The sequence below is a fragment of the Ranitomeya variabilis genome, chromosome 3 (genome assembly GCF_051348905.1).
Source record: "Ranitomeya variabilis isolate aRanVar5 chromosome 3, aRanVar5.hap1, whole genome shotgun sequence".
NCBI lineage: Eukaryota > Metazoa > Chordata > Amphibia > Anura > Dendrobatidae > Ranitomeya > Ranitomeya variabilis.
In genome coordinates, this window is record NC_135234.1 from 703,964,921 (window position 1) to 703,990,590 (window position 25,670).

The following is a 25,670-nucleotide window of genomic DNA, read 5'->3' on the forward strand; positions in this document are numbered from 1 at the left end:
GCATAAGTCACCAAGCGATTTCCGTCGCCCTCCACGTGCGCTGACACATACAGGATCTCCTACTGCATCCAGGCTATCCGAATAAACCTATTGGAATCGGTATTGACAGGATACAGGCTTTTCTCTTTATACCAGTACATTTGTTCTGATGAAGGTCTGGATGTTGGCCGAAAATGTTCAAAATCTTGTCTTTATGGATGTACATCAATAAATATCTTATCACCCCAAAGTTCCTCTAGAGTGCCAAGTTATTTCTGATTTTGATGAAGAAATGTCAGCAGCAAATACTTAACGGGGTATTTCGATCTCCAATATCCTATCCCAACAAGTAGTAGGTGTAATAATAATATTAGCAAATACCTCCAATTAGAAATGTAGTATAGTTCTTCTGATTCGCTATGTCTCTTTCCTCATCTGCAGACATTGCAGGACCTTAAGTATCCATGGTTAAGACCACTAGCATCTAGCTGTCACTATATCAGTGGTCATAACCATACTCAAGGTCCTGCAATAACTGGACATGAGACGAATAAGAAGAACTATACTACATTTCTAATCGAACTTTCCATTGTTCCTGTCTGGGAGAAAGTAATAGCCATGCCCCCTTTTTAGGTCTCAACAGACCCCTACCAAGCCCCTGAGCGTATCCTGGAGAACTATCGAAGATGGAAAATAACTCTGAGGATTTGATGATATCTAAAAATTAAAGCAATGGATGTTGATTGTTTCGAAAAAGTGTTGCCCCAAATGGAGAACAGCTCCCTCCATGCACAATGATGGTATATGGGGGTCTCAGAGGATGGTTCCAATTTCCTCCCTTCTGCCGAACTTGGTATGACCATGTATTACAAGTATCACCCCTAAATTGTAATTGCCTCCATATTCTACTCTTATCCTTAGGGGTAATGTCAAGTATACAACAGAATTAGTTTTTGCATTTAGCAGCTCACATTTTGCTGTAGAATATGGAGCTCGCTGCCATGTAATAATCTACCAGGAACACCCAGCAAATTTGCCGCAGATTTACCGTACACCTGCGGTTTTACACCTGTGGATTCCTATTGAGGAGCAGGTGTAAACCGCTGTGGAATCCGCACAAAGAATTGACATGCTGCGGAAAAAACAATGCTGCGTTTCAACGCATTTTTTTTCCGCAGCATGTGAACTGCGGATTTTGTTTTCCATACGTTTACATGGTACTGTACAACGCATGGAAAACAGCTACAGATCCACAGCGTCAAATCCGCTGCAGATCCACATCAAAATCAGAGACGTGTGCACATAGCCTTACACTCATTCTGCTGCCAGAAATGTATGGTGCAAAATTTTAAAGAAATCCAATTGCTAATCTGATTTTTTTTCTTTTGCCCCAAATGCATGCAAAATATCCCAAAGGTGGACAAAACCCCTGTAATTTCAGCCTCCTGGAATAGAGACAGAGTACAGCCTCTCCTCCAGAGAAAAAGGAGTGACGGGAGATGTACACAGACCAGATCTGGACAACCTGCGGCCCGCGGGCAACATCTGGCTGTACCAGGCTGTACCAGTGCGGCCCCTGGACCGAGACAGCCAATGGGCTGAAACAGTGGTCAACAGGCCGCACCCTGCCCTACCCCGCCTTACCCCATCCGTCGTCGATCAGTCACCGCCACCTACTGTCACCACTATCTGCATCTTCAGGATGCTGATAGCGGTGAATATCATGTGGCCTCTCGGGAAAAATACTTGCCCACCCTTGCTACCTATTACACAGTACACAGAAGGGGGACATTTATAAGATCTCAGCACAGGAACATTTTATTCAAACACATTCAATTGTGGAAATTATTATTATTCCAAAATATGTTGATTAAAATGTACTTCATCAGACGGAATAGTATGTTTGATGGCAGAACCCCGGATTTGATGCAGGCTCCGGCGGTGAGCCTGCATCAAAGCCGGAACATGTCAGCTGTTTTGAAGATCGCGATTCTGCCCGCACCTATTAACTAGTTAAATGCCGCTGTCATACTCTCATCGGGATGGAAATGCGCGCATCACTGACCCCCGTCACATGATCGGGGGGTCAGTGATGCGTCGGCATCACAACCAGAGGTTTCCTGCAGATTTCTATGGTTGTTGATGACCGATTGCTGTGAGCACCACACTGTGGTTGGCGCTCATAGCAATGCTGTAATTTAGCTACATAGGGGCGATCTGAGCATCTCCCCTATATAGCAGAGCCGATCAGGCTATGCCAGCTTCTAGCCTCCCATGGAGGCTATTGAAGCATGGCAAAAGTAAAAAAAAAAAAAAGTTTTAAAAAATATGAAAAAAATAAAAAAAAAAAATACATAAAAGTTCAAATCACCCCCCTTTCGCCCAATTCAAAATTGAACAAAAATCAAACATACACATATTTGGTATCGCTGCGTTCAGAATCGCCCGATCTATCAATAAAAAAAAAGGATTAATTTGATCGCTAAACTGCGTAGCGAGAAAAAAATTCAAAAGCGCCAAAATTACGTTTTTTTTGGTCGCCGCGACATTGCATTAAAATGCAATAACGGGCGATCAAAAGAACGTATCTGCACCAAAATGGTATCACTAAAAACGTCAGCTCGGCACGCAAAAATTAAGCCCTCACCTGACCCCAGATCACGAAAAATGGAGACGCTATGGGTATTGGAAAATGGTGCAATTTTTTTTTTTTCTTTAGCAAAGTTTGGAAATTTTTGTTACCACTTAGATAAAAAATAACCTAGACATGTTTGGTGTCTATGAACTTGTAATGATCTGGAGAATCACAATGACAGGTCAATTTTAGCATTTAGTGAACCTAGCAAAAAAGCCAAACAAAAGACAAGTGTGGGATTGGCCTTTTTTTTGCAATTTCACTGCACTTGGAATTTTTTTTACCATTTTCTAGTACACTAAATGGTAAAACCAATGATGCCGTTCAAAAGCACAGCTCATCCTGCCAAAAATAAGCCCACACATGGCCACATTGACGGAAAAATAAAGTTATGGCTCTGGGAAGGAGGGGAGCGAAAAACGAAAAAACTAAAAAAGCTCCGGTCATTAAGGGGTTAAACTTTCCCAATTAGTCCAGGGCCAGCTCCTCAATCTGCTATATGAATGCTGAGGAGGACTAGCAGACCTAACCTCCACCTGAAAGTGCTCCATCATTCTTATACCCTCAATGTGAACCTTGCTGGCAGCTACAGCGTGTTATTCTGAGCAGATGAACCTGGAAAAGATGTCATGTGCAAATCTACATTGTTTTCATGTTCCAACAAATCATATTTGTGACCTGCAGTCTATTCTCTACACTTGTGAAGGAACAGATGATTGGCCTCGGGGAGACCAAAACATCCAACACCGCGGAGACACCATCACGTGTTTCTCAACGCGGTGATCCAGAACACTGCCCCCATCCCTTATGGGAAATATGCAAATGCATGTAGGATAGCTGCGGAGACACCATCACGTGTTTCTCGACGCAAGCAGTGAATAGCCAGACCTTTCCCCGGGAGGGAACAACCACGGGAAGGGCAGCATCCAATAAAGGAAAACATCCAATATAGGAAAACCACCTATGCCAAGCATGGTATCCATCCACAGACAGCTGTTTCGGGGTGTTTGCCCCTCATCAGTGTGGAGTAGGAATCTGGCTATTAGGAGCAGTGCCTAGTAAAAGGCTGTGAAGGAACAGATGATTGGCCTCGGGGAGACCAAAACATCCAACACCGCGGAGACACCATCACGTGTTTCTCAACGCAGTGATCCAGAACACTGCCCCCATCCCTTATGGGAAATATGCAAATGCATGTAGGATAGCTGCGGAGACACCATCACGTGTTTCTCGACGCAAGCAGTGAATAGCCAGACCTTTCCCCGGGAGGGAACAACCACGGGAAGGGCAGCATCCAATAAAGGAAAACATCCAATATAGGAAAACCACCTATGCCAAGCATGGTATCCATCCACAGACAGCTGTTTCGGGGTGTTTGCCCCTCATCAGTGTGGAGTAGGAATCTGGCTATTAGGAGCAGTGCCTAGTAAAATCACTGCGGATCACTGCGTTGAGAAACACGTGATGGTGTCTCCGCGGTGTTGGATGTTTTGGTCTCCCCGAGGCCAATCATCTGTTCCTTCACAGCCTTTTACTAGGCACTGCTCCTAATAGCCAGATTCCTACTCCACACTGATGAGGGGCAAACACCCCGAAACAGCTGTCTGTGGATGGATACCATGCTTGGCATAGGTGGTTTTCCTATATTGGATGTTTTCCTTTATTGGATGCTGCCCTTCCCGTGGTTGTTCCCTCCCGGGGAAAGGTCTGGCTATTCACTGCTTGCGTCGAGAAACACGTGATGGTGTCTCCGCAGCTATCCTACATGTATTCTCTACACTTGAGTTAGGAAATATAACTGGGTGTTAGATTTTGGAAGTAACTGAAGCCTAAGTTTTTTTTATTAAGGCCGCAGTACGCTAAAGTCTGGACACATAGGAACAGATTGGCAAAAATACATATTTTCAAGAAATGAAATTTATTTACATTTTATTCTTTAATTGGATTAAATATCTTCTTCAATATGATTTCCATAATTTGGAATTCTATTATAGTTCATTAAATTCATTAAAATTTCAGTTAAAGAGAATTCCTGTGTGTTCAGACTTTAGGGACACGCTGTATATATAATATACAAGTCTGGATAAACCTAACTGCACAGGACAATGAAAGGCCCAAAGTACCATATGCATTTTCTTTACATGGTTTCCTCCAGGCAAAAATGGCATAGCTCAAGAAAAAAGTCCAGAAGGATCTAGTCCCAATTCTATCCAACTGATGGAGTTCGAACCTCCATGATTAGCAGGTGACTACACATCCTAGTGATATGCCATCACTTATTGATTGGAATCTGTCAGATGGACCAACGCTCCTAAGCAGTCAATATGGCATGTAGGTCATAGGAAGCTGAATAATATGATTTCTTGACATCTGCGATCCAGTGTCTTATTCCAGAGACATCCATATTTTTTCTTAATAAGTGTATGAACTGTTAAAATCTATGGGCTGGACACAGATCTCCCCGAGAATCTGCCTCCAGAGCTCATTATTAATAAAAGGGAGAGTTACCAGTGTGAGACATGTAGATCAGGAGAGCAGACTGTCAGTCATTACATGTCTCACACTGGTTTGTTTTACATTCATCTCTTACCCCACTGCCTTCATTGACAGTTCAAGCTTTGCAAAAATCATAGAAGGGACGGAGATAGGTGTAAAGCAATCAGGTGCCCAAACCAACCCATATTGGCAGGACTGGAGGTCCAACTAATGTATATGGGGTTCTCCTGGCTCTCCTTTCATGATCAAAAAAAAAAAAAGGGTCACCCAAGTGTCTGGCAGCCACATGCACTTCTACATATTTAAGGAACGTGCACGCTACGTTAAGCCCAGCATGTACGTATATGGGGGATGTCACTGTCAGACGATCGAGTGGAGGACTAGAGCATTACAGTAGGGTTATATTTTTGGAAGATACTATGCTGAACATAAAATAGATTAAATATGAAGAGTCTTACTGAAAATGGAATAAAGCTATTTATGATCAAGATTGAAACATGAAAAGGGCCCAAAAAAGGTAAAGTCAAAATATGCCCCTGAAAGGCTGCGTGTCCCCCGGTCAGCATACATTTATCATTCTCAAGTTTTGCTAAACAGTTAGTATTGCACAATGAAAGCCATTTTGCAGAGGGCAGAGCCTGCGGTGAGGAGACAACGCTGGAGGCAGGTGTCCGTCACTGATGCATTGCAGGCCGCACTTGTAATTCTCCATCAGTAGGACAGTAGTCGTTAGGAGAGAATGTAATCTGTTGCCAGGCAACCGCCGCCGCTCTTCAGCTCTGGGAAAAGCTACAAGAGGCTCCGGACTCTCCGCGCACTGATGGACAAATGACAGGAACACCACAAACACAGAAACCAGCCTTTTATCTGCAGACTAGACGGACATTGGGCTCTGCCTCCTGTACCAATCCTGGGTTATTAGAGGGGTTCTTAGACCACTTCACATCTGACAGCCCCGCCAGCAGAAAATGCTTCAGAGATTTTCATCTTTTCAGACTGAATTTTCTAAAGTAACCATAAAAGCCAGAGAACGATGACCTGATATTCAGAAAACCATTTCATGTCCGTTTTATTGGGAGAAGTATGCATGGGCAGTTGTTAAATGGTGCAGCTTACAGTAAGCCATGCATACAAGACAGCCGTCACTGTAAACATGCAAGCTTATGATTATTAAGGAGAGCAGCATAATACAGGGACAGACACCCAGATTCCAGCAATGTCTCACTTACTGGACTGAGTGCTGTTATTTTGATACAATCATGGTTTTATCTGATGCAGATCTAGCAGTTCTCTGAATGCTGAGCCCTGTATAACCCCACCCACACCTCTGATTGGCAGCTTTCTGCCTATGCACAGTATAACAGAAAGCTGCCAAACAGTGGTGGAGGTCAGGTCATACAGGGATCACAAATATGGAGGACTATATGGCAGCAGGGCTATTAATCCTCTAATGATAATCTCTTGCAATTTTATGAATACTACATTATGCAAGCCCAGTAAGTGACACATCACTGGAATCGGCGTCTCTGCTGCTGTAATACTGGGTGGCAAATACCTGGTGACAGTTTCCCTTTAACAGCCCCAGCACTTCTCTGATATTTCAGAAGTAAAGCAGCCTCCTCTTTCAGCCCTGGAGAGCGCACATTTTGAGCCAGCCTGTGAATCTTCAGGAGCACACTGCTCCCAGCAATCAGGAAGCCAGGAGGCAGAGGAGCAGTGTGCTCCTGAAGAACAATCACAAGATAACAGCACGTGTGTAATATATTGGATGAACATGAAAAATCTAAAGTCCCACTGGAATAGAGCGATCCCTGGAGAACCCATTGTATTGCCCATAGATAGGTCTCTAAACAATACCAATAATTGTCTTCTATTAGCCTGAGGCAAGCTGTAATAAGACAGCTAAACACAGTACCTTCCACCATGTGATTAAATGTTCGATCTTCAGCTCGTCTTATGGGGGTAAGAAATTACGGAAAGGAAGCATTACCGCTGAACCTACAACTGGTTCATTGTAAATGGAGGACATCAGCCGCCAGAACAGGAACAAACACAGAACACACAAGCTCGAAATCTTTAGATACTTTCCAGCAATAGATATTGTGAATTATCATATTATTCATGGGGATTAACTGAATGACACGCCGAGCAAATAGAGCAGCAGCGTGTGAAATTATTTGCTTAGACTATGCACTGGTATATGCAAAGAGGTCGTCATGAATATGAGCCCACGGACATAGAAGAATCTGCGGGAATAACTCATGCGGAATTATTTTAATATGGTTAGTAGCACAGAATAAGTTTGTGCGAGGGGAGGTTAATGTGAACCCCACCAGGATAAATTGTTGAAGCACATTGAAGACTGTGCTTGTATTCATGAAAGCGTCTTCTTCCACTTCACCGGGAATTAGGGATGATGTCCCACATGCATTATTACCAGCCCAAGGAGGACACAATATCGAATGTACAAATCAGTAATATTAATACAACATACCTGAGTGGTGGTTGTAGTAGTCTGGATTTTCTTGATCTCTTTCCCAAGGTCACGGCCATCATCTGATCTCTCGGTGTCAGACACTGTACTACCAGCATCCATGTTCACTAAGATTTTGGTACCAGAGGACTCCATTTCTAAATTGCTGGTGGTCATCTGAGCATATTCTAGGTTTTTGGACGATGAAGCCAACTCTCTATCAGAAATGCTCCCCAGGCTATCGGCCGTGGTGTGGATTTTAAAATCTTTGTCCCCGATCACAGCTGATGCGCAAGTGAGATCAACACTGCTGGTCATGTGGGCCAATAAGCCAAGGTCATCAGTAACACCAAGATGGACGTGAGCGTCCTGGACGTTACCAATGGTTATATGGTTACCACTGGTCAGTTCGGGCAACAGTTTGTCTTCTGAATGTGTCATTTTATCAAAAAGAAATGAGGTATTGTTAGAAGTGGTTTGGTCTTTCTCATCAGCAAGCGTGATCAATGGGCCATCTTTTTCTTCAGTTTCCTTAATAATACCAACACTGTCATGAACATTGTTTTGGAGCTTTTCTACAGCCGCACTGTAGACGTTATCCAGTAAAGACTCGACTTCAACCAGAGCTCCATTTTCTCCGGAAACGAGAGTCTCAGGAGATAGATCCAAGTCATCTAGTTTCACCTCAGTAGCTTCCACCTTTTCAGCTTTGATGTCCACTAGTAGGTCATGAACCTCGACTCGGACTCCACCAGACGGCCTATCAGTGTTGGAGATTGTATCGTCAGAAATTTTAGTTGCTATAAGAAGATCTCTAGCGTCTGAATTGACGGGATAATCAGTCTCACTTTCTGGACTTTGACTTTGGGAGAGATCATCAATTTCTCGAATTTCTAATCCACCTTTGGCAGCTACTGCTTGAGATGAAAGCCCAGATATGGTGCTGACATTTCCTTTCTTGCCCTTCTTGATGTTCTCTTCTTCCTGTCTCTGATACTCCTCGTACATTTTAGCCAAGTATTCTTTATGAGCTTCATAGGTTACCTACAGAAAGAGAAAATCATTAGCATGCACTGAATTTTATAACTAAGCAACTTAAGGTAAAAAAAAAAAAGAAGAAGTTTCTGGCTGTATTATTTTATTACACATTCACTTATGTGTTCTGGGAAACATAGGTCAATTTTTATTTCTACTCTATACTTTGGACCACGACCGTCACGGAGGCCTCCTGTAGATGCCCCCAATATAAGTGCTTTCTAATTACATAGGGAATTATAGGGATAACACAGGAGGTAGCATAGGAGACATCTGAGGAAAACCAAACATTGCACTCAACCATAACATCATAAACAACGGAAGGCTTGCAGCCTAATAAAACAGCAATTTATTGGAGCTTGAGATCCCCTTCATGGTATTATACAATTTTACATATTTCACTAAACATTTTACCATCAGATTATTATTTTATTTTAATTAAGACTCATCCAAATTTTGAAACTTATAACATAAATAAAAGCAAGAAAAATAAAGTAGATCTGTCACCAGATTCTTCAATTCAAACTGTATACATTGTTAAATAGATTTCTTCTACTTGATGTGGCTGGTGTGCTTCCTTTGAAAATCCATATAAGAATGAGTGTATAAGAATGAGTGTATAATCCTGATGTTTAAAAGGAGCATTTTAGAAGTTCAACTAAAGAGTGAGAGCTCAATAATCTAAGTGTATTCAGTCTTTGCTCATCTAGTCTGTCTGACAGCTGCAGATTGTACCGAGAGGGGAGATCTCAGCAGCCACAGAGAGGAGGGTCACTGAGGAGCTGTCAATCAAGCTAAGTGGGTGAACGTAAAACTTAAACTACTAAAAAAGTGTACAAAGCCATCCTGATACCTGATTTTCAAAGTAAGTACAGCAGCTCCATCAGGCTTAAGAATTCAACTTATTAAAAAAGGACTCCCATGATTTTTTTTCCCCCTCTAAATTTGTGTATATGTGTATGTACTGAAGTGTCAGAGTGTTAATATACTCACCTATCACCATGATCTTTGGTATTTCAGTAAACATTTTATCAACTGCATAATTATCTACTTTCAGATCATTTTATTTGAAACTCAGAACATACATAAAAGCAAGAAAAATAAAGTAGATCTGTCACCAGATTCTTCAATACAAACTGAATACACATCATTAAACAGTTTTCTTAAACCTGATGTGGCTGGTGTGCTTCCTTTGAAAATCCATTGCTGAATGGGTGTATAATCCGGATATTAAAAAGGAACCTTTTAGAAGTCCAACTAAAGAGTGAGAGCGCTCATTCATGTGTTCAGTCTTCGCTTACCTAGCCTCACTGACAGATGCAGATTGTACTGAGCCGAGAGATCTCAGCAGCAGGGAGGAGGGACAGTAAGGAGCTGTCAATCAGGTTAGGTGAGCAGAGGCCCAATTTAAACTTCTAAAAAGAATTACAAAGCAAATTCTGATATGAATTTTCAAAGTAAGTACAGCAGCTCCATCGGACCTAAAAGATTAATATATTAAAGAAGCACTCACATTATTTTTTTTCCCTACACCTGTGTCTATGTGCTTGTACTGTAGTGTCAGACAGTTCATATACTCACCAATCGCTGTCTTCTCTGGTTTCCAGCACCACTCTGCTCCTCTTCTGAGTGATGTGGTGAGGTGCTGAGGAATATCCCACTGACCGCTACCTAGCATTAACCGTTTACATGTATTTTGCAGCTGCTGTTCTATTTGCTAGTAAGGCTACGTTCACATTTGCGGTGTGCGCCGCAGCGTCGCCGCCGCAACGCACAGCGCAAATGTGAACACATGCACAACGCAGCTTTTTGCGCCGCATGCGTCCTTTTTTTCATTGATTTTGGACGCAGCAAAAATGCAACTTGCTGCGTCCTCCGCGACCCGACGCGGGCGCCGCAGGGACGCATGCGGCGCAAAAAGCAAGTGCACCGCATGTCCATGCGCCCCCATGTTAAATATAGGGGCACATGATGCATGCGGCGCCGCTGCGGCGCCCGCCGCTGCGGCGGGCGCCGCTAATGTGAACGTAGCCTAATGTAGAACTGACAATATTATTGCCTGCAGTACTAATCACCGACCACAGGAGGCCACTGTTTCCCCTGCAACTGCTCGATGACTCTGGCTTAAACGGATTTGTGCAAGATTCTGATTCTGAGGTGGTGACCCCAGTTCTGTGAGGAGAAAGAAGAACAGCGATTCTGTGGGCAAAGACTGGTGTTATGTTAAATGGACTCTGTTCTGCTGGTTTGAACTGCAGCTTAGTCAAAACCAGACAGAGCCCAAGGCCAGGGGGCAGTACAAGCATTTGTGAATTAGTGCCTGACAGGAAGGGGTTGGTTTGGTGGCCGTCTTGAGAAAGACTGCTGCGATCTGGAAGGAGAAGTAATCCCCAGGATCTGGCATCTGTGACACACCCGGAGAGTAAGCTCTGGTGCCGTGCACTGGTTACAAACACGTCATTCCTTGGTCAAACAGCCGTCGTCCAGGCGGGATCATCTCTGCAACAACACAGGTCGCCAAGTCCTGAGCTCAGGCCCACCAGTAGGATCACGGTGGGAGCGCGAACGAACACACAGTTAGTTTGGCGCCCAAATCAAGACAGGCAGATACCGGCACATGAATGCATGAGTGCCCGTCAGACTCTGCTTGCTGAACCACTGGCAACCTACAGAGACCACAGTATTAAAGGTGATCTACCGAAATATACAGAGGTGATCCGAGGAGCGGCCCACTGCGCTAACATGATCCTTAACGTGAACACGACGGTGTATAATTCCATATCTGGGTTCTACCTAGGAGGTTCAGAGACGTTTTGTTAAGTCTGTAGCTGCAGAGCTGCATCACCAATAAGGCTACTTTCACACTAGCGTTAACTGCAATACGTCGCAAATGCGTCGTTTTGCCGAAAAAACGCATCCTGCAAAAGTGCTTGCAGGATGCGTTTTTTCAGCATTGACTAACATTAGCGACGCATTTGCGACGCATTGCCACACGTCGCAACCGTCGTGCGACGGTTGCGCCGTGCTGTGGCGGACCGTCGGGACCAAAAAACGTTACATGTAACGTTTTTTGCTCCCGACGGTCCGTTTTTTCGACCGCGCATGCGCGGCCGGAACTCCGCCCCCACCTCCCCGCACCTCACAATGGGGCAGCGGATGCGCTGGAAAAATGCATCCGCTGCACCCGTTGTGCGGCGGAAACAACGCTAGTGTCGGGGACCTTGGCCCGACGCACCGCGACGGGCCGAGCCCGACGCTAGTGTGAAAGAAGCCTAAGCCGCCCCTGGCATTCATTTGATAGTTCCAGTTTTCCATGTAAAGGCTCCGTAGCCACACTACTAGGTACATTATAGTAACATAGTAAATATATATTATTAGTCACGCAGCACAGTGGTCCTGGTCAGTTCTGACCGGGTATGTGTGAATTAACCTGTCACATTTTGTTGGTTGGTGGAAGCATAACCAGTCCGAGTTCATTTGACAAATTTAATGTTTGCCGCTTTCCTTGTCCACGGCTTTGCTACATCCTGGGAGCCCACCCCAGTCCACAACTAGCAATGTCACTGCACTTCAGACTCTCTGAATTACACTGTGCTCTATGTATGTGCCGGAGATGACTTTCACAATGTAAGGCTACTTTCACACTAGCGTCGTGCACTACACGTCGCAATGCGTAGATGTGGAGAAAAAATGCATCCTGCAAAGTTGTCTGCAGGATGCGTTTTTTCCCCATAAACTAACATTACCGACGCATTGCGACGCAGTGCCACACGTTGCAACCGTCGTGCGACGGTTGCGTCGTGTTTTGGCGCACCACCGCCACAAAAAAAGTTACATGTAACTTTTTTTGTGCGTCGGGACCGCCATTTTTGACCGCGCATGCGCGGCCGAATCTCCGCCCCTTCCTCCCCGCACCTTACAATGAAGCAGCGGAAGCGTTTTAAGACTGCTTCTGCTGCCAACGTCGGGCATTTTCTTCACAGTATGCGTCGGTACGTCGGGCCGACGCTAGTGTGAAAGCAGCCTAAGCCTCTGGAGTGTCAGATTGAGGCTTCATAGACTTAGGCTGCTTTCACACTAGCGTCGGCACGGGGCCGACGCGCGTTGTGAAAATAATGCCCGACGTGGGTGGCGGAAGCAGTCTTATTATGACGCTTCCGCTGCCCCATTGTAAGGTCCGGGGAGGAGGGGGCGGAGTTTCGGCCAAGCATGCGCGGTCGAAAATGGCGGACTCGACGCACCAAAAAAATTACATGTAACTTTTTTTGTACCGACGGTCCGCCAAAACACGACGCAACCGTCGCACGACGGTTGCGAAGTGTGGCCATAAGTCGCAATGCGTCGGTAATGTTAGTCTATGGGGAAAAACAGCATCCTGCAGACAACTTTGCAGGATGCGTTTTTTTTCTCCTAAACGACGCATTGCGACGTACAGCCAACAACGCTAGTGTGAAAGTAGCCTTACAGCTCTGTCAAAAATTAAGAGACCACTGCAAAATTTTTCAGTTTGTCTGATTTTTCTCTTTATAGGTATATCTATGAGTAAAATGTACATTGTCGTTTTATTCTATAAACTACTGACAACATGTCTCCGAAATTTAAAGCTAAAAATGTTGTATTTTTTTGCAGCAAATGAGAAATCGACAAAATAATAAAAAAGAAACAGTGGTTTCAGACCTCAAATAATGCAAAGAAAACAAGTTCTTATTCACGTAGAAAACAACAATACTAATGTTTTAACTCATGAATAGTTTAGAAATCAATATTTTGGGGAATAACCATGATTGTCAATCACAGCTTTCATGAGTCTTGGCATGCTTTCCACCAGTTTTTCACACTGCTTTTGGGTGACCTTATATCACTCCTGGTACAAAAATTTAAGCAGCTCTTCTTTGTTTGATGGCTTGTGACTTTCCATCTTCCTCTTGATTATATTCCAGAGGTTTTCAATGTGGTTCCGGTCTGCAGATTGGGCTGGCCATGACAGGGATTTGATGTGGTGGTCCCTCATCCACACCTTTATTGACCTAGCTGTGTGGCATGGCACATTGTCCTGCTGGAAAAAACAGTCCTCAGAGTTGGGGAACATTGCCTGAGCAGAAGGAATCAACTGTATTTACAGGATAACCCTGTATACGGCTTGATTCATACATTGTTCGCAAAGAACAACCTGCCCAATTCCAGCCTTGCTGAAGCATCCCCAGATCACCACCGATCCTCCAACCAATTTCACAGTGAGTGCAAGACACTGTGGCTTGTACGCCTCTCCAGGTCTCCGTCTAACCATTAGACCAGAGGTCCCCAACCGCCGGTCCGCGGACCAGGACCGGGCCGTTGGGGTTTTTCAGCCGGTCCGCGGCGCCCCTGTTCAGCGGTCACGTGGGACCGCTCATTAGAGAAATGAATAGGCGGCTCCACCTCCCATAGGGGCGGAGCCGCATAATTCATTTCTCTAATCAGCGGTGCCGGTGACCGCTGACAGAGGAAGAGGCTGCGGCACCGAAGACCAGCTGTCCGGGGGAAGGAGCGGGACGCCGGGAGCAGGTAAGTATCGCATATTTACCTGTCCTCGTTCCACACGCCGGGCGCTGTCTCCATCTTCCCGGCGTCTCTCCGCACTGACTGCAGGCAGAGGGCGCGATGACGCATATAGTGTGCGCGCCGCCCTCTGCCTGATCAGTCAGTGCAGAGAGACACCGGGAAGATGGCGCCGAGGAGCTGCAAGCAAGACAGGTGAGTATGTGTTTTATTATTTTTATTGCAGCAGCAGCAGCACAGCTATGGGGCAATAATGGACGGTGCAGAGCACTATAGGGCACAGCTATGGGGCAATAATGGACGGTGCAGAGCACTATATGGCACAGCTATGGGGCAATAATGGTGCAGAGCACTATATGGCACAGCTATGGGGCAATAATGGTGCAGAGCACTATATGGCACAGCTATGGGGCAATAATGGTGCAGAGCACTGTATGGCACAGCTATGGGGCAATAATGGTGCAGAGCACTATATGGCACAGCTATGGGGCAATAATGGTGCAGAGCACTATATGGCACAGCTATGGGGCAATAATGGTGCAGAGCACTGTATGGCACAGCTATGGGGCAATGGTGCAGAGCACTATATGGCACAGCTATGGGGCAATAATGGTGCAGAGCACTATATGGCACAGCTATGGGGCAATAATGGTGCAGAGCACTGTATGGCACAGCTATGGGGCAATTATGAACGGTGCAGAGCACTATATGGCACAGCTATGGGGCAATTATGAACGGTGCAGAGCACTATATGGCACAGCTATGGGGCAATTATGAACGGTGCAGAGCACTGTATGGCACAGCTATGGGGCAATAATAAACGGTGCAGAGCACTGTATGGCACAGCTATGGGGCAATAATGGTGCAGAGCACTATATGGCACAGCTATGGGGCAATAATGGTGCAAAGCACCAGGGAAACAAGCATGGTGCTCCCACTCATTCTGAACCTATGGTAAGTTGAATCACATTCTCATTATAAATGTCATAATTATATGATAAGTATGCACTAAGCTCCATCCCTCCATAACCCCACCCCCATATGACCAAAGCCCCGCCCCTGCCCCACCCCCACCGGGCCATGGAAAACTGGTCTTGCTTAAAGCCGGTCCCTGGTGCAAAAAAGGTTGGGGACCTCTGCATTAGACGACCAGGTGTTGATCTGGGGATGCTTCACCAAGGCTGGAATTGGGAAGGTTAATCTTTGGGAAGAACGTATGAATCAAGCAGCATACAAGGTTATCCTGGAAAAACAGTTGATTCCTTCTGCTCAGGCAATGTTCCCAAACTCTGAGGACTGTTTTTTTCCAGCAGGACAATGTGCCATGCCACACAGCTAGGTCAATCAAAGTGTGGATGAAGGACCACCACATCAAATCACTGTCATTGGGCAGCCCAATCTCCAGACCTGAACCCCATTGAAAACCTCTGGAATGTAATCACCTTCCGCGCCAGCCTGTCCCGCTCCTCGCGACGCTCCGGTCAAAAGAATGCATTGCGCCAATGACCGGACATGACACAGCGGTCTCGCGAGACTGCTACATCATCACGTGTTATTGCCGCAAAGCATGACTGTGGTACATACTGCGTGGGCTGTGGTACATACTGCGTGGGCTCTGGTACATACTGCGTGGGCTCTGGTACATACTGCGTGGGCTCTGGTACATACTGCGTGGGCTCTGGTACATACTGCGTGGGCTCTGGTACATACTGCGTGGGCTCTGGTACATACTGCGTGGGCTCTGGTACATACTGCGTGGGCTCTGGTACATACTGCGTGGGCTGTGTTATATACTGCGTGGGCTGTGCAATATACTACATACATATTCTAGAATACCCGATGCGCTAGAATCGGGCCACCATCTAGTATACCTATAAAGAGATAAATCAGACAAACTGAAATGTTGCAGTGGTCTCTTAATTGTTGCCAGAGCTGTATATTGTAAAAGAGATATACGGCTCAGACATAAGAGCATAGAGTGAGATGGAAAGTCTGAAGAGTGGTGACATCACTCAGAAGAGGAGCAGAGCGGCACTGGATAGCAGAGAAGACGGCAATAGATGAGTATATGAACACCATGACACTACACTACATATACACATGTTTAGAGAATAAAAAAGTTCATAGGAGGGTTAGTAGGGTCCTTGTAGTGTACAACCCCTTAATGATCTACATGAATGTTTGGCCCCGATTAAAGAAAAAAGCTTATACTCAACTCTCGTGCTGGTGCCATTCCCGCGGTGTAAACACTCATTCTCCCCGGTGCTCCCATGCTGTTGTTATAACATACAATGCCGGTGTCTAATCAGTGCTGATGTCACTGTTTGCACCTTTGTGCGGATTGAACATGAAGATGCTGATCTTGGACTTCCTCCTCAATTCGACAGGAGGCAGGGACAGTGATGCTAGCGCTGATTGGGCGGCAGAATCACAACAGCACAGGAGCAAGTGCCGACACCGCGAGAACGGCATCAGCATGGCAGGTGAGAATACTTTTTTTTTTTTATTTATCAGGGCCAAGCGTGGGGTATGAGAAGGAGTTGTCCTAGTAGTGGATGACTTCTTTAAAAAAAGATATCCGGGACTTTAGAAAAAAAGGTATGTAGTTGCTAACAAAGGCAACTACCTGTCTGTTGTACCCTACGCTGGTCATTGGCCGCACCTGCCGGAGATTCTGCTGATCCCTGTCAACTGAGCAGAGCAGCAGATTCTCTTCCTGTTGACAGGGTGGGACTACTGGTGTCATGCTAATTGACAGACAGCTCCTTGCTGCCTATTCAGGGTAAGCCAGTAGTCAATCAGAATGACACCAGTAGTCCTGCCCTGTCAACAGTAAGAGAAGCTATTGATCTGTTGACATGGAACAGCAGAATCTCCAGCAGGAGTGGTCAATGACCAGCACCGGGTACAACAGGCAGGTAGTTAGCATTTTCTTTTTTTTTTTTTTTTAAAGTCCCGGATCTGAACTTTAATGTATACTGCGTGCTTGGTGACATCCGATAATAGGTCTGCTTTAAAAATAAAAAAATAATAATAATTTACAAAAGCAATTAAATTGGAAACAAAGGTAAAAAAAAAAGAAAAAGAAACCATCGCATACACAAAACAAACAAAGACCAGGAAAAAAAACGCAATTAATTTTTTATTTAGAAATTGACACCTCGTGAATTGATCCTAGTCTCAACTTGGAGGCTGGTGACACCCATTTATTCTATTCTTCTTCTTCCTGCAATTTATGGATTTGTGAAAGTCACTTACAACAAAAGATCAAGTTTGCACTTTAACCTATAAAATAATGAATTTTCTTGCCACGCTAAAGGAAACACAGTGGCGTCCTGGTGGGCACGGATTGCCTAGAGAGGCTTCAAAGATTAAATATGGATAATGAGCGCTGTTAGGGAACGTTTGTCCGAAATACTCTGCCATTATGCACTTTGTATTAATTGCTTCCTGCCATTGTAATAGAATATTGTTCATGTCCCTTTTCGTTTCCAGGGCAGGGATAAACAAATTAAACTCATTATCCCTGCAATTACACAGGCATCAAAGCTGGAGATTTTGAAAGCAAAGCTAGACTATGGAGAAAACAAAAGCGCCTCCACGGTCTCGAGACCTGATCGTTCTGTTCTGGACCTAGAAATATGGCACATTCTCTAAATATATATTACAGCAGACACGATTACACACGTAGTCATGGTGAAGCCTCAGCACAGAACAATTCAATGTGAAGACATGTACCAGCAATCATAACACATCCCTGTGCCCATCAATCATGTCTCTCCCAGCATCATCGCATATGCAAATCAGGAGCCGACTTCAAAGTAATAATCATGCATGTCTGTAGAAAATAAAATCCACTGTTAAAATCTACAAGGTAAAAACGTAACCATTACAGTTAATCGGCAGCAGCAAATACTTTATCGCTTTCTTACAGAGATTCTTTTCGTGAAGATTAGTTAAAAGTATCAAGTGCAAAAAATAAGATCTGATTTGGTAGATTTAAAATCCAAAAATAAAATTAACTCATATGTGTGTGTGTATATATTTAATAGGGATCCATGCTTTCAGGTAGGCATTAGGTAGCGTTCACACAGCCAATGCAGTTTGGTCCAAACAGATGCAGTTTTATTGCTTTCATAAAACTCTAAAGGATTCATAATCAAAACAGCAGCCTCTTCTGGGCACAAAGGTATCACAGAAAATAAACAGATCATTTAGTAAGCACGTATATACATCACGGTATTCTTACTTGAAAAGATTAGAGTCTATTCTCCAGGAGAAAACTTCACACACAGAAGCAGCACGATCCTACTAGTCTCGGTATCCCCTTCAGCCTGAGCCCCAGCATGAAACAGAAGTGTTCAACTCTGGGCACAGTTCACACAGAACAGGCTACAGCTTCTACATGTTACTCTGCAGCTCCAACACGCAGACTGCTCAGCTTTCCTAGCTGACCCATGCAGTCTCCATTCACAGAGCGACCCTGGCTCATTTCTCTCCCAGGTCGGCTCTCCCATACACAGCAGTGCCCACTACTCACAATGAGATTGGCAGTGTGAAATCGGACATGTGTGAACAACATCTCCCCTTACCATCAGACGTTGGGTGCCTCCGTACACTATTAGACCATTGGCCAAAACGTCTATATTGATGGGTTCATCTGAGATTAGTCCAATGTGAATGGGGGACATTACCCTTTTTATTTAGGCATAATAGTACACCCTATAAAGGGTAGCAACTTGGCCACGCAGGGTTTTCTGAAGCCAATAAGTCAGGTTCGGGATGAACATGCATGGCCAAAACATAGCGTAAAAGTATGTAAAGGTGATGTCTGAATTATTATGTTTTATTCAACTTTTGGTGTCTTTGAAAACCTGTTAATTGCTGGCCAACACTGGAAAGATGTAAAACTGTACCAAGTAAATCATGGATGTTTAAACCAATGGTGAATAGGGTCACACACGACTTTTGCTGCTACAATTCAGTGACTGGGGATGAACCTTGTTAGTATTCTAAAGAGTTTGAGGTAGCAGATTAAAAATGTATGGATCGGCACGATGGGTAGGGAGATCGACGCATGACACATCGATTACATAAATATGCAACAGAGCTATATACACAAACCGCATCCTATGGGTTCTGAGTGCAGATAAAATACGTTTAGCCTCTGTCTCTTTATTATGCTATGTATTATTAACATAATCATTTCGCACCACTGTGTCGTCATTCTTTGTTGGTCAATAAACTAATGTTTTACACAGTCCTAATTGGGTTATTCGTCTCTCGCAAGATGTAATGAGTATACATCCATTATTAGAATAAGCGACAGACCCTCCTTGCACTACCATGCACAGAAGTGTGCAACTAATGCCACAAGGTGGCACCAAATGAATATGTAAAAGAGCATGTGACGGGTAAAGACAACGTACCTTGGAATGAGCTATGGAGAGCGTGTCCACCCAGACTCTCCAGCCTCCCCATTCATATTTGATGGCATGATACAGCAATATCCTGAATATGTTGTATACCATTTCAGTGATCTTCTGCTCCTCAGAGTTTTTGGGATTTATGTACCCGAGAGAAAACATCCAGTCCTGCCATACTGAGCACTGCAGAAGGCACCTGGAATAAGGAGACATATCAAGAGGGGCACATACTTTCAATTGGAAAATATTAATGTGGAGACACAGCATTGTATCTTAATTAACCAGACTAATTTTAGCAAACCAAGAAGAATAGACTTATCTGTATGTTGGCTTTACAATTTGTGTATTGGTCAAGAGAACAGACTTTTGCTTGTGTAAGCCTGTAATATTAACATTTCATATAACAAATTGTGCTCTTATCCGTGATGACTAGTGATGTTTACTGAAATGCTAATCATGCATTGTAGGCCAGATAGTTTGTTGACTCTGAAAACAGATGAGGAAAAAATATGCAAATAGTTTACCGTATATACTCGTGTATAAGTAGAGATTTTCAGCACATTTTTTTGTGCTGAAAATGCCCCTCTCGGCCTATACAGGAGTCACGGTCCAAAAAGCCAGCAGGGGAGGGGGAGGGGAGCGGTGGAGCAGAGGCAGATGCCGGCGACTGTGACATCATACTCACCCTCCTCGCGCCGTCGCTGAACGTCCCTGCAGCTCCATTGTCCCGGTGCTGCAGCGCGTCCTGTGCTAAGGGGTCAGGTGGTACCGCTCATTAAGGTAATGAATATGCACGCGTCTCCACTCCCATATGCATGGAGTGCACATTCATTACCTTAATTAGCGGTACCACATGACCGCTCAGCACAGGAACAGCTGATGCATCAGGACAACGTTGATGCAGGGATGTGCAGCAATGGTTCGAGGAGGGTGAGTATGATGGAGGAGGATGGGGGGGAAACCAAGCCATGCATACAAGGATGGGATGGGGGAGCCGAGCATACAAGGATGATATGGGGGAGCCCAGACATGCACACAAGGATGGGACGGGGGAGCCCAGCCATGCATACAACGAGGGGACCAGGGGAGCCATGCACACAACAGGGGGAGCCACACAGAGCAGGACAAGACAGGGGAGCCACATAGGGCAGAACAGGACGGGGGACCCACACATAGCAGGACAGGGATGAGGGGACAATACATACCCTGCTTATACTCGAGTAAATAAGCATACCAAGTTTTCCGTGGCAAAATTAGGTGCCTCGGCTTCTACTCAGGTCTGTTTATACTCGAGTATATACGGTAAATAATCAAGTAATGCTACTTGATCTCATCTCCAATCTTACCCTTTATGTCAATACTGAATGAAGGACACTTGTTAAGGATAAAAAGAGGTTACATGACTCTGTATAGAGACAGAGACAGACAAAGATTCTGCCAAGACATCCAAGGGACCCTACAGGACTGCTGCCAATACATCATGACTCCATGACACAGATCTATCATTCTACAGGAAGCAACCTAGGGGACCTCGGACCCAGTTGGAATAAGTAGAAAGAAAGACAAAAGTCCTCCAATACCAATAAACTTTAAATATAAAGACATTTTTATTCAAATACAAAAACAATTTTTAAGAACAATTAAAAGCAGGAAATGCCAGTAAACCATACATGTGATGGAAAAAACGCAAACGCTGGACGTTTAAGTAATCAGATTATGCCGTAAATAGGACGATGTATATATAAAAGGTATGCCAAATATAAGAAACCACAAATCAATATAAGTCAAGATATGGATAAAACTAAGTACAAGACATAAAGTGCATAGTGCAGAAGTAACTGAATTAATTCATGTGGCTAGAATATTTCCAAAGGCATAAAGCAATACACATTAAGTCAATACCATTATGACTAAAATATCAGGCTACGTAGCCAATAGTACTAATCTGCACACCATAACTTTGAAGTACCCAAATATAAGAATGGAAATATCGGACATAAAATTTACAAAGTTATTATAATTACCTTATAATAGTGCAGATTCAGTGTACCCCTTAACGCGCGTTTCGATCTTATATCTTCATGTCATGTGTCACTTACTGGGCTGCTTGCTGAAGTTTTGATAAAATTACTGTTTTCTCAGCTGCAGATCTAGCAGTTCTCTGAATACTGAGCCCTCTATAACCCCGCCCACGCCACTGATTGGCAGCTTTCTGTGTACACTGTTCACTGACAGCTAAAGCGGTGGGGCGGGGTTACACAAAGCAGGAGGACTAGTAGACAGGAGACAACAAGTCCTCTAATGATTATCTGTTGCTGATAAAACACTGATATTATTGAAACTACAACAAGCAGCCCAGTAAGTGACACATTGCTGGAATCAGGGTCTCTGTCTAGACATCATGCCACTCTCAGACTCTCAGGTTATAAGGTAAAGGCCTGGTGACAGATTCCCTTTAAGTACTATTCTCATAAAACTGTTGCTAGTTTTCCTCAGATAAATGTACTATGAGTAACATGACAATACAAGCAACAATGAAAAAAAGTGCAATTGAAAAGCTACAAAATGGAATGGTAACTCACCTCCGATTCTCACGACTATTGCTGAAAAGCTTTATCATATCAGACAGGAACAGGCGTCTTACTTCCATCAGATCAGAACTTGGAGTGGAGTTTTTAAGCAGTGTAGCCACTACCTTCAAAATCACTAAAAAAATAAATAAAATATTGTACATTTTTAAGGTAATACGTTGTACTATTCTACAAAGAACGGAATAATTGTCAGAACTATTGTGCAGCCCGAGGTCCGCAGCTACCAATGATACCGTGTACTGTCAAAATTTTAGCTCATCTGAAAGTTAAAGGGGTATTCCCATCTCCAAGATATTATCTCAATATGTAGTAGGTGTAATTATAATATTAGCAAATACTTCCAATGTCACTTGCCCCATGTGCAGGGCATTGCAGTAGCTTAGGTATCTATGGTGATGACTACTAACAACTATCTGTCACTATATGAGTGGTCGCAACCACAGATACCTAAGGTACTGCAATGACCTGCACATGGGGTAAGCGACAGTGAATCAGAAGAACTATACTTCATTTCTAATTAAAGGTATTTGCTAATATTAATACGCTTACACCAACTACATATTGAGATAGGATCTTGGAGATGCGAATACCCCTTTAAAGCTCCTATACAAGTATTTCTTTGACCTGGGAGCATCTAAGTACACTGACAACTCAAAGCAAAGTTATCAGTATTGATTTTGTTTTTTTTAACAAAATGTGAGGCAATGTGATGCAGCCATATGGACAGTTGTGAGAAAGATTACCTCCAATAATGACTCGCTGCCACCTTCTACAATCCACAAACCTAAGTAATTACACATGGTATATGGAAGGGATGATTGACAGGTGGGGAGGAGCTTATACTTATAGGAACCTTGTGGCAACAGACATTTTAGAAAAAGGCTTAATTCATACGGCAGTAATGTTGGTACATTTTTGCATCTGTATTATGGCTGCAAACCACAGATCGTTTGTGAGTTTTATGAGCCTGAATAGTTAGTATCATGGTGATCTAAGAAACTGTTAGCTTGGACTGGTAAACACATAATCGGGCTGAGATTTATAGCTGTATCACAGAAGATAAAGTGAACCTGCACTGTTGTCTGATTTAATGAAAAATGTTTCTAAATTGCTTGAATAAGTATATGTATTGATTTATTTCACATGCTTATACCGTGGAGTGCTTTGTGGGTAAGAGGGATAAGTTTATATTGAATTCTGGAGTAGATGGGTAACCAGTGTAATAACTGGCACAAGGTAGAGGCATCGGTGCAACGGTTGGTGAGAAAAATGATCCTGGCTGCAGCATTCAGGACAGATTGGAGAGGGGAGAATTTGGTAAGAGGGAGATCGATTGGTAGAGAGTTACAACAGTCCAGACGAGAATGAATAAGAGCAACAGTAAGTTTTTGCAGAGTTGAAAATAAGAAAAGGTCGAATTCTAGAAATGTTTTTGAGGTGCAGATAACAAGAGCGAGCCAGTGATCAGATGTGGGGGGTGAATGAAAGGCTAGGTTCACATTGCGTTAACAGCAGCCCGTTCAACACATGCGTTAACGGGCTGCTGTTAACGCAAGTGCCGATATGTCAGCGCGCTAGCGCAGATAGAGCTAGCAGATGCTCTATCTGCGCTAGCGGTGACTGACCCGGAAACGCTGCAGCCCGCGTCCCAGGGTCCATCACTCAATGACGGCACATCGCTAACGCACGTCTATTGTGGGCGTGCGCTGACGATGCGTCAGCCATAGGACTTAATGGTGGCGTTAACGGACTGCGTTATGCCGCGGTGTAACGTAGTCCGTCTAACGGATGCCAAAGACGCAATGTGAACCCAGCCAAAGCTCGGAATCAAGTATGACCCCAAGACAGAGGGCATTTTGCTGGGGCGTAATGGTATAACCACACACAGAAATGGCAATGTCAGGCATAGGTAGGTTAGTGGAGAGAGGAAACACAATGAGTTCAGTTCTGGACAGGTTCAGTTTCAGATAGAGGGAGGACATGATGTTGGAGACAGCGGTAAGAATCACTGGAGTTTTGTAATAAAGCAGGCGTGAGATCAAGAGTAGAGGTGTATAATTCGGTGTCATCAGCATAGAGATGGTACTGGAAACCAAATCTACTGATTGTTTATCCAATAGGGGCGGTATACAAAGAGAAGAGGACTGATTCTTGAGGAAGTTAACAAAAATATCACCCTCCAACTAAAAATGACTATACATTAATATGGAGACTGGAACACAAGGAACTGAAGGACATGATATATAACACAATAGGAACATTATTCTGACCCAAACTCAACACCCTCATATATGCCTATGAGGCTGTTGGGTTAGATCAGGAGACGGTTTGTGCATGGTGGTCTGGACCGGATGCGAGAACCCTCCCTTGTAGAAGTGTGCATTGAGTGAGATGGCACATGAGCCCAATGTGTCTGGCACACTGCACGACCGGCACATCCAGGGCTTCTTACTTGGATTCTGGATTTTCACAGTTGAGTCTGGCTCTGGGTGAGGCTTGTGGACAACTTGAGTGCAAACCTGCTCTGTCAGTATCTGAAGGGAGAAGAAGAATTGCATTTAGGTCATTACACTTTTCACACCAATTCATTTGCGTAAGTGACTGGCACAATAACATTAATTTCACTCAAGGCTATTACAGACAGATTATCCGTATTCCCATTGCAACTGTACAGATAGCACATTCAGGAGTAACACTATATATATATATATATATATATATATATATATATATATATATATATATATTATATATGCACACATACATTTTTGAGATATCAGTACTCACTTTACCATGTTGAGGACTTGTTTAATTAGTCACTATTTTATGAGCTGGCAATCGCCACTAGATCAGTGTGAGAGATACTGATCGTAGGTGAAAATATGACGTGAAAGAAGTCGTATTTACGATCGGAGTTGTTGGGCATAATTAGACTGAGTGGCGCCATTCATTAAGAGTTAATACCTGACTATAACATAATACAGGATATGGTTAAGACAAATAGACAATGACATTCTCCAAGTTTAGAAGTGTCTCCCTTTTCTCTAGAAACGGCGTCACTCTTGGGCATAGGACGGCATTGCACTTGAAGATTTCCACTACATGGCCAACCCCTGCTCATTACCCACGCTTGGGCCCCATAAAATAAAAAAGCTTATGCCCACCTCACATACTGGAGCCGTCCCAACGGTGTGGGCACTCGATCTCCTTGGGGATCCCACGCGGTAACTGCGGTTGTCGTGACACGCGAGACCGACCCCCAATCAGCGCTGACGTCACTGACCCCTCCTTCAGACAAATCGAACATGAAGATGAAGTCCGGGCTGCAGCTGATCTCTGACTTGCTCATCATGATCAATTCGACAGGAGGTGGGGACAGTGACGCCAGCGCTCACTGGGCGCCAGGGTCACGTGTCAACAGCAGCATGGCATCCTCGGGAACGCGTCTGCCGACATTGCTGGAACGGCGCCGGCACGGAAGGTGAGTGTAGGTTTTT

General features: G+C 44.2%; 1 protein-coding gene across 6 annotated transcripts in view; it reads right to left on the reverse strand.

Annotated features, from left to right (window-relative positions):
* Window positions 1–25,670, reverse strand: part of NBEA (neurobeachin) — an 838,139-nt gene that overhangs the window by 504,726 nt on the left and 307,743 nt on the right. For all 6 annotated transcript variants that reach the window (XM_077298228.1, XM_077298226.1, XM_077298223.1 and 3 more), the window contains exons 19-22: window positions 24,626–24,707; window positions 22,165–22,288; window positions 19,586–19,778; window positions 7,605–8,627 (exon numbers count right to left, since the gene is read on the reverse strand). In XM_077298228.1, the coding sequence (XP_077154343.1) occupies window positions 7,605–8,627; window positions 19,586–19,778; window positions 22,165–22,288; window positions 24,626–24,707 (1,422 nt within the window). The remainder of the gene's footprint in view (window positions 1–7,604; window positions 8,628–19,585; window positions 19,779–22,164; window positions 22,289–24,625; window positions 24,708–25,670) is intronic.